The sequence below is a fragment of the Phycodurus eques genome, chromosome 21 (genome assembly GCF_024500275.1).
Source record: "Phycodurus eques isolate BA_2022a chromosome 21, UOR_Pequ_1.1, whole genome shotgun sequence".
NCBI classification, from domain to species: domain Eukaryota; kingdom Metazoa; phylum Chordata; class Actinopteri; order Syngnathiformes; family Syngnathidae; genus Phycodurus; species Phycodurus eques.
Genome location: NC_084545.1, coordinates 7,797,364 through 7,810,729, shown reverse-complemented (window position 1 = coordinate 7,810,729; position 13,366 = coordinate 7,797,364). Strand labels below are relative to the sequence as shown.

Genomic DNA, 13,366 nt, shown 5'->3' with positions numbered 1-13,366 from the left:
GGGTCATCTTTACTGCGATTGGCTGGCAACCAGTTCAGGGTGTACCCCGCCTCCTGCACGATGATAGCTGGGATAGGCTCCAGCACGCCCACGACCCTAGTGAGGAGAAGCGGCTCAGAAAATGGATGCATGGATGGGTCATCTTTAAGTATTTTGATACATCAGCCGTCTTTTTTTATTTTAATGTTTCTTTTAAAACATTAAGCTGTCAATTTATGTAAAAAACAAGGAGCTGAGTCAATGCTTTGTGTTATTTTTAGCAATTGAAAAATGCATATGGCGCTGCTAGAAAAGCAACGTACATGATTCTAATAATTTAAATCCGTTGTTAATGTGTATCATATTACTTTCACGACTTACATTAAACAGAACCCCCTTGATGTTTAACCTCCAGTGACTACAAGCCATCAAATTCTATTGATTGCATTATTAATAATATTAAACTAAAGAATGAAGAAGGTTTTGTGAAAAGATATATGCCAAGAAATACTTCCCAAAATAAACACTTTTCAGTGTAGTTGCAAGAATCTAAGGGGATTTTGCCATCTACAATTCATGATTTTAAAAGATTCAGATGATTCTGAGAAAACACAAGGCTGGAAATAACACTGAATTCCTAGTTGAATATGGTGAGAGACTCCCTTAAGTGGGACTACGAATTCAAAATGGATGTGCGTGTCTTAAATGAGGTTAGAACTTTAGTGACGTAGTCGAGTTCACAAACCTAGTAGACACTGGTACGAGTATTTGAAAGGAAGCTTTTTAACGTGTTTTAGTTCAGAGGTGGCGGCATGGTGGGCGACTGGTTAGAGCGTCAGCCTCACAGTTCTGAGGACCCGGGTTCAATCCCCGGCCCCGCCTGTGTGGAGTTTGCATGTTCTCCCTGTGCCTGTGTGGATTTTCTCCAGGCACTCTGGTTTCCTCCCACATCCCAAAAACATGCATTAATTGGAGACTCTAAATTGCCCATAGGTGTGACTGTGAGTGCGACTGGTTGTTTGTTTGTATGTGCCCTGCGATTGGCTGGCAACCAGTTCAGGGTGTATCCCGATGACAGCTGGGATATGCTCCAGCAAGCCCGCGACCCTAGTGAGAAGCGGCTCAGAAAATGGATGGATGGATGGATGAATTCTTTGTTCATGTAATTATGGCTGTCTTTGACAACCCAACATTAATGAGTAATTTATGTTCCTCACAGCGTACAGCAAGGCAAAACAGCAAGCAATCTATTTGTATTTTTAATCAAAATATTTCATTGCCAATCATCTGGGGAAAACATTACATTCATAATCCAAGGTTATCAACACTTGGTTTAATAACATAAATCCAAGCAACTTTCCTCATTTTGTGTTGTATGTCTTTGTTCCTGTCTAATACAAATTGAATGGGCGACGTATGCAAAAAGGTATGCAAAAAGACTGTGAATAATTTAAATAAATCTAAATAGTAGGGGTGCGAATGATGAATATAAACTTGGAAAGTTTGAAGAAGATATTTTATTAATTGTGCGTAGAAGTATCTGCCTCCAATTGAGTGTTGTTTTTTTAAACATCTTTTAAGGCACGGCAAGACCATATAGATGGAAAATATTTGCATCATTTCTGTACTGATACTTCAAAAAAACCAGCAGTAGCCTGTTGCTCCTTGTGCCTCGATAATTCAAGTTTAAGAGGGTCAGGAAAAATAGTCCAAGAAGTATAAGGACGAGGAGATGATGCTTTTGGAAGTGAGGGATGGCAGAAAGAAGGGAATGAGTGGAAATGAGAGCAATGAAAAGGAATCGGAGATCATTTGAGGGGGTGGAATGATAGCGAGACAGGTGGTTATCAGGGGACCACAAGTGCAGCCAACCTTGGAAGATGTAAATGTTGAGTACTCATTTACATTCAACGAAGCAATTTTTCTTTTCCCCTTCAATCAAAATGCCTCCCACACAAAAAGAGCAGACAGACTAAAGTTATTGCATTGTGATTCCCTCGACAATGTAATAACTGAAATAAGTCGGTGCTATATCAAAATTAAAATACTGTGCAGCTGTCATGCCGAAAACAAAGTAGTTTCTTGTGTATTTAGTTTTCTGAGCTGCAAACGAAATTAATGGAGGGAAGAGGGAGAGGGAAAAGTTGTACTAGCAAACGTCTGTCCAGTAGGTGCCACCAAAGATTCGGTCACTGAGTTCGCTGCTAGAAATGACTCCTGTGGATAACATCCTCAGAAAAAAAAAAAGTCATTAAAGTAGCTCTGGAGGAGGTAAACCTGGTAATGATGCAGTGATGGATTAAAAAGGACAAAGTGATATGGTTTATCATCAAACTACAGATTCTGTAAAAAAAAAAAATAAAAATAAAAATGTAAATGCTATTACGGAAGAAGACTATGGATGCAGTGGGAACAGGACATGAAGTGATGAAAAGAGTGTTCATTGTGTCACACAGTGCCCTTATTGATGCACCATGTGTAACTCAAATACGATTTACGGGGAATAGGAACAAAGCCCTGCTGCGAATAATGAAAATCCATCCATCCATCCATCCAACTTCTTCCGCTTATCCGGCGTCGACTTCCCTCTCCCCAGCCACTTCATCCAGTTCTTCCGGGGGCATCCTGAGTCGTTCCCAGGCCAGCTGGGAGACATACAGTAGTCTCTCCAGCGTGTCCTGGGTCGTACCCGGGGTCACCTTCCAGTGGGACATGCTCAGAACACTTTAACAGGGAGGCGTCCAGGAGGCATCCTAACCAGATGCCCGAGTCACTTCAGCTGTTTCCTCTCAATGTGAAGGCCAAGCGGCTCTTTCAGTCACGACCCACAGCTCGTGACCATAGGTGAGCGTAGGAACGTTCTTCACCACGACAAATTGATAATCAGCATGACTGCAGACTCTGTATCGATTCGCCTGTCGACCTCCCGCCCTGTTTTTCCTTAACTCGGAATATGAATAAATAATATACGTAACTAATTGATGGAACCGCAAAAAGGTTTATAAATGCCTACAGATGCCACAAGATGTCAACAAAGCACTACTTTTGTCTAACTGAAGCTCTTCAATTACCTTCAACATAGTTCCTTTGTACAATGTCCCCACAAGATGGTGACTTTTGTCTAAATTAAGTTGCTCAACTCACTTCAACATAGCATACAGTATGTGAATTGCTATGATATGCAACCTGCTGAGAAACAGTTTCCAAAGAGCAGACTAAGGCCGAACAACAGCAGCTAAAATGAAGACTTCTAACAGCATAATCAGACCTCTGTCAGTCAGACTTCATCTCATGTCGTAATAAGAGAAGGATACTCTCCTGAGCCAAACAGAAACAAATGACCTGCTTCAAGGAATATGTTGATCCTGTAATGTCGGCTGCACAGAGAAAGATCTTCATTCGTCCGGTGGCTCCCTTTCATACCAAAGGAAATACGATATCCTGCAGTTGTAGCTCGACGTGGTGGCAGAGTCCCCCTGCTGCGTCTAATCTGGGAGTGATCAGAGAGGTGGTGCACGCCCTTTGCATCAATGAAATGTGTCAATGTCGATAGGATTGTGAAAAGAAAAGTCCAAATGCTCACACACTATCAATGAGATCAGCACGGTTTCTGCCACTGTATATAATGGATACCTTGAAAAGAAGTTAATTAGCAGCACTGTTCATGAAAACATGCTACAATACAATCTGCAATCTTTGACCTCAATTACCTACTGTACCTTAATGATGAGTGGGATACCGTTCCTAAAAAAGTGATTTTTTTTCTTCTTCTTTTCAAAAACACATGTTTTTACAGTGTGAAAATGAACAAAGAGGCTACAATTTTTATTATGAGGCCCTCTACCACCTCAGAGTTGCAATGACATTTTTCTCATCGCATGTAAAAGATCACGCCATCGGGACTACACACTTTCTCCGAAGCCTGTTTTCGACTATGAAATGTTGACTTTTTGTAGATCAACTAGGATGTGAACTTTTAAAAGACCCACAGGGCGAGAACCATTCGCTTCTCTTGTCAACACCAGCAGCCAATCACATGATTGACATAATTCAAAGTGACACCGATGGTAGCACATTCTGTTGAACTTTAGAGCTTATTGATTCTGAATATATGTGGTGTGTGTGTGTGTGTGTGTGTGTGCGTGTGTGTTTGTGCGTGTGCGTGTGTGTGTGTGTGTGTGTGTGTACCAGGCTTCATCCCCTCACTTCACTCACTAGGTCACACCCCTTAAGGGCACACATTCAACACAGTGACTTTTGTGACTTTCGGCTTGTCCCAATGTACAAAAATTAAAGTCATTATTTCGTTACATTATTGTATTATGTTTTACATGGGATATGGGCTGAGTCCTGCTGCAATTAAAGAAAGTAAAAGTAATTGATGTGTCCCAAAAAGGTTTGGTATTGCTTATAGATGCCACAAGATGGATGCAAAGCACTACTTATGTGTAAATGAAACTCCTCAGCTCACTTTGAGGTGATTCTGAGACTCCAAGATGCCGCCACATGGTCTCAAAGTTGCAGAAAATAGTTTTTCAGCGAATAACGGGGATTAGGTGAAAAACATGTGCTTAGGAGAATTTGCAAATGTTGAACTGCTAGTATGGGAGGGTTCACTTCACTGTTTCTTTTGTTTCTTTTTTTTTTTTTACAATAGTGTTAGTTTTCATTTTTTCATTTTCAAAAACAAAAATAAAAGCGCTGTTGGAACAGATAAATGGCATTTAAATAATTTTCAGTGAGGATAATTTATTTAAAATTGGGCTACAAGCTCGGTCTTTAGATTGACCTTGGACAGACAACTATATAGACAAATAATCACGTGTGCAAGAGTGCAGTAATGCCGATCAAATTGAATTGCATCGTGCAAATGATACAGTATGACAGAGCTAAGATTTTGCTTGAATTTCAAACATATTATTGTATTGAATAATTGTAATAAATGCAATAAAAATGTAACTGTGTTGAACAATAATTATGATTGTCGTCTTGTATATGGGAGGTGGGGGTGATATTGAGAGCCGATGACGAGTAGGAAGCCTCGGGAGACGCGTGTCCTGATTGGCTGTGAGGCACTAAAGTCCCTTATTTTATCACACATTTATCTACAGTGGTGGCAAAAGGGGGACCTTCAAAATAAAATCAAGTCAATCTAGGTCCAATCACTCGAAAACATTTGAATTTACCTCGTTAAATACGTATTGACGATATTTTGACACACAAATTATATTTATCCAGAGTAGTTTCCTTTTCAAAAATTGGGCCGATAACTCCAAGCGTGAAATTGTAGTCTATTTCCTTAACCGGAAGCGAATTCCTGGTTGAGTCAAGCTTCACTTTGGTCCATAGAAAGAGGAAAGGATGTGACTCCAGTCTCTCGTGTTTGTCATCAGCCCTTCATCTTTCACTCGTCTATCTGTGTCATTTCGTTCTTCGTTTGGGAATGGAGCTCGATGGAAAGTAGCCATTGCGCACCCGTTCCGGTTTTCACATTCGCGTCTGGAGAATGATCCACCGTCGGGTTCTTTTATCCCAGGTAGGTGGAGTGTCACCATTGTTGCGGTGTAACCGCTAGATGATGCATCCGTGTAACATCAGCAACGGCCCACAGCAGCGCCCGCTCGCTCGCTCGCACGTTTCATCCTCTCCTACTCGTATCATAAACGACGTGTAGAATAAAATTCAAAAACCTTCGAGAGGAACAATAATATATCGGTTGTAAGTGGAATCTCATTGTTGTTCACTGTTGTTTTGAGCTCAGGGAGAGAGAATCGCCGTTTGTGCTTTATGACACACAAATTCTGACATGTCTTTGAATGTAAATTGTGTATACGTCATTCCAGAATTGAAGAACAATTTAATCCGCCAGCATTTGAAAAACTGACCGTTTTGTTTTTCTTTTCTTTTTTGATACTGTCAAATGAGGGTTCGCACCTCCTTTGTTTAGGGATTCCCCATTTTCACAATCCTCTTAAATATTGGGGCAACACATGACCTGTAAAGGCCTATTACTCTTGTCAGTGTGTAAAAAAAAATTGCATACGTTGTGTCAGGCACAGGATCATCTGTCTTGCCGAAATAGCACTTTCACCCTGCTGTCCAATTGACTGTTACTGCTAATATATTGCCAGTCATTTAAAAAAAAATCATAAAATCTGTGTTGTCATAATAATGAAAACCATGACCAATAAGAGGAAAGTGTCACTGTTGGGGATTTTAGTGGAGGTTTGAGTGGATCTCAGTGTGTGTCACTATTTTCTTTTAAATATTTTATTGCATTGAAAACTTCAACAAAGGTATTGATGTAATCCAGGACAGTTGTCAGGGCAATCATAAAATGCTTCTGCATTAAAAACTTATTTAAAAATAAAGGCTGTACAGTCATCACATGCAATATTGTGGTTCACCTTTTGTGGGTTCACTGCATAGCAATTTTTATTTTTTTTTAATCGTACAAATTATTTGTAGTATCACAGGATTTTGCGGTGTTTATTTTCCACCACCACTGACTCAACGTAGCAATAAGTGCGAGCCAGGAGGAAAGTGTTTTAAAGACAGAATGTCCAAAGTTTGTGTTCGTTTACACTTAATAAAAGAAGTATTATTTTATCCACATTTTAATGGTGGGTGAAAATATAAATATTTCTAAATAATTTCAACTCAAAGGACAAAATCTGTTCCATGTTATCTGTAAACGTTTTTCAAAAACTGTCAATCATATAACAGTTTTCCATAGAATTTTTCATCGTGTGTTTTGGGTCAAAATCTCCCATTATTTCTGTTTCTGTTTTTTTTTTTTTTTTTTGCTCGCATTAGGTGTTACATCGTTGTCAGTGAAGATTTATGCGCCCGTCTCAATAGAAGCCATGAAAGCGACAGCGATGACACTTTAAAACTGGAACCATGAAAAACACGTAAAACTGTAACGACAAATATTTTAGGCCTGTCTCGCTGTACCTTTTCGTAAAATCTCGCCTACATATATGTATTATTATTCAGAGGGCTTACTCATCTGAAAAAAAAATCTTATCATTTTGTTTTATATTTCCATACTTTACCTTGAGATGTCTTCTTAGCCAGTAGTAGCAGCCCTGCTGGTGGTTTGCAAAGAAATTTGTTTAGAAATTCGACACAATACATAGTACAATTGAATTCCGCAACTTAAATTCTGGTGAAAATTTACCTGAAACTTTTTAGAAATTTACTGGAAGTTTTCCACCCCTTTGCAACCCCAACTGTGATAGATCTGCAGTGTTGAAAAATGACCTCACCCAGATGTATGCTTGTACTTATGCCAAGCCCTTTTAATATTTAACAGCTAGACTGGGATATGTGTTGCACATATCCGTAATTTAATTTTGCCTAGTCAAAAAGACCATTTCAGATAGCCGCAACTATATCCACAATTGTTATTTCAGAAATCTGCCGCGTCATTTCACCCAGAACAACTGTAACTTTTGCCATTCATGTTTGAGGTTTGTCATTACAGTTGTCTCCAATTGAATTGTGTTTATCGGCAACTGAAATGTAGATATCTGTAACTCCTGTTTTAAGATGTCTACAGTTGGAATCTGACTAGTCAAAATTCCTTTCAAGATAGCATTATTCATGAATTCATTCATCTTCCGTTCCGCTTATCCTCACTAAGGTTGCGGGGCGTGCTGGAGCCTATCCCAGCAAGCTTCCGGCGAGAGGCGGGGAACACCCTGAACTGGTCGCCAGTCAATCGCAGGGCATCGAGACTTTACAAGTCAAATATCCATGTTAACTGGGAAGGCTGGCAGTGAATGGGTTAAAATGTAATAACGACTTGTCAGAGAGACGTCGTTATCTATACTGTTAATTCCCGATAGTCAAACTAAGCTTTTAAATGTTGACTCCACTTGTCATATGCGCTTCAGCCTTTTTTGTAAGATGTGAAAAGAAGGAGAATTCTAAGAATAAGACCATTGAGGGCAGAGAGAAAAGATGCTACGGCAGATTGCACTTTTTATGCAACCACAGTTATTTCATAAATGTATCCAGCAATGTCTTGAGGTTTCATTTTGGACTGCAGGCTGTGTGCTTTTATATGTCAACAAAAGTCAGCTTTCAAATAAGAAAGGGACACTTTTCCGCTATGCACCAAAGAGCACAACAAATGGGACACATTACCACGAAGTATTGCTAACCTTCCTCCATTAGTCTGCCCTTCATTACATGGTCACCAATGAGTAACTGGAGCCGACACAGTCAACAGAGTCCATCCCCTTATGCTGGTGGAGTTCCAGTTTGATCTAATTTCAAAGTATTTTTCCTTATCAATCAGTTATCAAAACTTAATCATAGTAATGAACAAATTTGAATGTATTAACTGTACTGCCATGTGTTAAAGTAATATTTTAACATTCTTACCTGTCCTACTAGTTAACCCCTATGGAAAGGCATTTGAGTATTTATTCGATATCCTTGATAGGGCTGAAACCAATGATTATTTTAATAATCAATTAATCTATGGATAATTTTTTCAATTAATTGATGAATTAGATGCAATAAAATATAATAATTATTAATTGACATTTGATAATTATTAATTCATAATTATTATTATTTGACAGTGCAGAAAATTCACTTACTTGTTTGGTCCTTAACATGTCAGAAAATCGCCAAAAATGTTGATTATTGTTTCCAAAACAAAAGCAGATGTTTGCAAATGTCTTATTTTGATTAAAAACAAAGAGTCAGTCTGCTTTCACGGAGGACTACATAAATCCGAATATTGACTATTGAGAGGCTAAAATTGCAAGGATATGAACAATATTAAATTCAACAAGGTCTATGAACAATTAATCGATTATCAAAATAGTTGTCGATTAATTTGATAATCGATTAGTTGTCGATTAATCGCTGCACCTCTACCTTGATGTCCGGCTTAAGGTCCATGCACTAGTATGCTCTTTGTTCTCACTCATAAGACAAGTCATTGCTATAGTAGGTCAGTTGTCTTACAACTGTGTTTTCACTAGTGCCACTTTTAGCCTACTAGTATGCAATCAATCCTTACTCGTAAAGTACTCTGCTGCACTAGTAACCCCACAATGCCCAAGTCGTGTGTATGTGTCACACAATAGGAGCCTCCCAGACTCTACTGGTAGTACCAAAATGTCTAGTAGTTTTGCCTCACTAGTCACACTAGTATGCCAAAGTTGTCATACAAGTGTTCAGAACTGTCATTCAGAGGTGGAAGGCAGTAGTTGAGATTCTGTGGATGTTCCAAAGAGTCACTAGGGTGCTCTCTTTAAATTATATTATCTGTCAATCAAATCATAAATTTTTATGTATGGAAATTCAAACATGATAAAGTATACGGTTTTAACATTTTTCTTGTAACAATTTCTCAACTACATATTTGATATGTAGTCAAATGTGTTATGGCCAGTTTATCTGCTCTCCCTCTCAAAACGGGCTCAAAGCGCATATCAGTTTCCACTTGAAATGGAGCATTCACAATGTCTTGAGTCCATGTGGACAGCAGTGATTGGCTGACAACCTCAATTACCCATCCTTGTTATGAACAATGAGTTGAAGAAAGGCTGGCTACCTTTGGAGATAATTATTGAGCTATAGTAGGAGATTATTTCATTTCCTGCAGGCTTTCCTGTCTCCTATACTGCCTGCTCTGCATGTGTGCTCAATGAATAATTATGTCATCTTGAAGGCAATTATACTAGTTCATCATGGGAATTTCAGAACACAGAAAGGACAACTGAATATTACCCTGGAGAATGCTGCATCTATGTTAGTGTAACTAGGTGTGTCACCTTTATAATGTGATACGAAAGACTAATGAGGACTGTGGGGATTTGAACGTGAATGGATAAAGAATTCCTTTATTTGTCATTACGTTTGCATACTGCAATTTGCTAATTTATTGAATATAGTTAAGGCAGAGGAATATGGAATGTGTAACGAAACAGCTCTACATCTTTAAGATGATGTTCAAATCAAGGACATCTCAATGACGTCCAATGGTATCACATATTACAGCCTGCAGAAAAAAAAAACATTACTACTTTCAAGCAGTCTCTAATCTCAACCATATTCAAAATAAGGAATATCATAAAATTGAGGCTTTACATTTATTCACAGCTTTATTCAACAGATTCAGGAGCAGATTTCAACATGGTAACAAAAAGTGTTGTCCTTTTTTGAAGAAAAAAAAAAAGTTCTATACTTGATTGTCCCCTTCCTTACCTAAAATGCATTGCTGCTAACTCAAAATCCACAATGTAATTAAAGTATTGCATTTAATCTGTATGAAATAAGCATTATTCATAGACTTACACTGCCACCAAATTTTGCCCTGCCCGGAATCAGTCTGACTTGGTTCAATTCAATTAGACCTGTGTTGTCTATTCTCAGCTCAAAAAATTACAGTCATTATCCAAGGTCGTAGGCGGTTGGAGTCGTAAATCAGAGTAATGGCGAGTGGCTCTTGACGTTAAAGTCCATTTTCTTCCAAACAAAGTGGGCGGTACCGTCTGTGGCTTTGGTTAGATGGACGCTTGTGACTTCGATAAAGATAAATGCCAAATGCGTGTCGGTGTAAAGTGCCATTGTATCGTCCTCGAAAGTGCACATACCTGTTTTTAATCAGACAATGACACACACATAAAAACATTATCAACGTACTGTACTATTTTTCATGTTGGCTGGCCATGTTTTTTTGTTTGTTTGAAAGCTAAAAAACAAATACTTGTAGTCTGGTAACTAGAAGCGCCTAAATTACTTGAAGAGAATAATATATTACACACGTCATGTGGTGAAAAAGCTTTGATCCAGTATGATCATGAAATATACGCATTTCATCGTCTTCAGTTTGTCAGAGCTTAAATACAATTGACTGGTTGTCCTAATGGTTGTCTGTGTATTCTGTGGTTTGTTGTGACTCGTTTGGGACACTCGCCTTCTTTCCTTCACTGATGATCTTAGTAAACACATCAGAACCAATTTTTGATCTGAAACTGATCCCAACAGATGAGGTGCACCAGCAATACATGCGGCACAATGCGTAATCAATTATTTAACCAAAAGGAGTTTACCTCTGAATCTCAATTATTCAACATACGGATACATAAGACGTTTTGCACAACTCTATGCTTCTAATTTTTGAGAACAGTCTGGGGGTGGTGGCCCTTTTATGTTCTCGTTTGACTCTGCCTCAGTGAAGAAAGCAAAGTCCGTGTAGGTTTGGTAGGATGAGTTTGGTGTGAAAGAGCATGATGTCAACTTCACCACACCACTACTACAACAGACATTGTTAGCCAGGACCTTCTTATCCAACAACACTGACCTCTTTTTGCCGAGTTGTCCAATGTTTTTACAATGGCTGTGATTGATTTTCATTTTTTTCGCAGCTTCACATTCGCTTGCTTTTAAGCCACCTCGGGATTTCATGTTGGTTACTCCACTAACTAATATAATTGTCTTCAGAGGCCAAACCCAAATCTGAAACTGAGCGTAGGCATTCATTGCTATTTATTGTTTGAATACCCAATGTAATAGCACTCACCTGAGCCATAAAACACACCTGTCAGTCACCTTTTCCAACACTTTTGTTCAGATGAAAAATGTGTTTGTTCAAATAAAAGCTACTGTCTTCTAAGTTAGGTATCAAAATTGGAATAAACATACCTGGAAATAAATGCTGAGATGTTGATCCTTCTCCCATATTCATATTTTAATGTCAAATCCAAATGTGTCCAGTCTACAGCAAAAGTAAAGAAATCAGCCCCACTGTTGTTCCAATACCTTTGGAATAGTGTGTGTGGGTATGTTTTCTTTGTTTGTGTTTGATTGTTTACCATTTTGTTGCTGAATCATTCATATTTTTATCTGAAAAAGATGGAAGTATGAAAGGATGATCCCATGGTCCGCCCCACCCCCACATAGTTTCACATACAATTCTATATTAGATCTACACCTGCTGCATTCGCTGCCTCTTCTTTTCTGTTCTGTGGTTTGTAACTGAGCGTCCCTGTCCTCCTCACACCTCCCTCAGGTTTTGGTCTGCTTTGGGTTGACTGGTCATTATGCTGATGCCGATCTGTAGTATCAAGGTCAGTGCCCAAACCACCAACACCACACCCACACACCCAGCCTACCCCACACACCACCTGCCACCAACTACCCACTACCATCCAGTTCTTTTTTCATTTCCCTGCTTACCACCATCTGGCCAGGATTCACCAAATACTCTACTAATTGTGTTAGTTAGAAAACCGTGGGCTGAATCCATTTTCATGGTGGTTTTTCCTCAGTTGCGTTGTGACAATAGCAAAAGCCTGATTTTTTTTTTCCTTGCGTGCCAACAACCTGCCTCTTCTTCACCAACTGCATGCTCAAAGTGCTTCAGCATTTAGACAGAGCCGTCCGTCAAGGCTGGCTGAGCCATGCCCTGAAGCTCCTTTCTAACTAGAGCATTACATGATCCGAGATCCTGGGAAGGAAAATGGTCTTCCTTCATTACAACTTAAATGTATTCACAGTGTCCGTGTTAAAGAGACACAACTATTATAAGGGCCATTTCACAAAATTAATAGATGGATTGATAGATCTGATGTATTTAAATTTACTTTATACAGATTTCTAGTAAAACTACAGAGAATATGCAGCAATGCAACAAGAGTCGTAACATTTAATTTGCTGTTCCTTTTACAAACATTATGATCCACCAACAGTTAATGGGGGGTGGGGGGAATGTGGAAATGTCTTATACAGCTTGCAATGCTCAGTTATGAGAGCATAACAAATTAAACTAGGTGAAAGACAAATCAGCAGCACAAACCAGACACAAGAAAAAGCATGAGCAGAGACAAAATGCAGTCCAAAGAACACTCAGATTTAAAAAAAATAAAAATAAAAAAATGTCCATTCATTATACAGTATGTTTTTAAACTCAATTGTTATAAAAATAAATAGATAAATTGCATTTTGAAGCTCGTAATATTACTAAAGTGTAGAATTGGAGATAAAGCAACAAGATGTTGTGGCATTCAAATGTGCGTGAGTTAATAAAAGAAATTTAAATAGGGGTGTTTATTTCTCGGTGCTCTGTAATGATGTATACCAACTATTTAATGTGTCAGTACTTTTTGCGCAACTTGCTGTTCTCTAACAAGGAGCAGAATGGCAAAATTCACAATAGATGACCCATGAATATACCATTTCATTCATTCATTTAATTTCATTTGTGAAACAGTCATCTTTATCATGGCGTTCACATTTTGATCGCAATTGATCAGAAGTTTTCAGACAGAAGTGGCCACTGAGCTTAGCGTGTCTCATCGTGTTATCAGTCGATTGCAACAGAGAGACTGGACATTTTCTGTTGTGAATTTTGCCGTTT

At 38.7% G+C, this 13,366-nt stretch overlaps 1 protein-coding gene across 5 annotated transcripts in view; it reads left to right on the top strand.

Annotated features, from left to right (window-relative positions):
- Positions 1 to 5,336: 5,336 nt before the first annotated feature.
- LOC133396410 (E3 ubiquitin-protein ligase HECW1) overlaps positions 5,337 to 13,366 on the top strand; it is a 39,217-nt gene continuing 31,187 nt past the window's right edge. For 3 of the 5 annotated variants that reach the window (XM_061666254.1, XM_061666257.1, XM_061666252.1), the window contains exon 1: positions 5,337 to 5,515. In XM_061666254.1, the coding sequence (XP_061522238.1) occupies positions 5,486 to 5,515 (30 nt within the window). In that variant the 5' untranslated portion in view covers positions 5,337 to 5,485. Of the gene's footprint in view, positions 5,516 to 12,019; positions 12,078 to 13,366 lie in introns of all 5 variants that reach the window. The other 2 variants (XM_061666255.1, XM_061666253.1) reach the window with 1 other exon arrangement.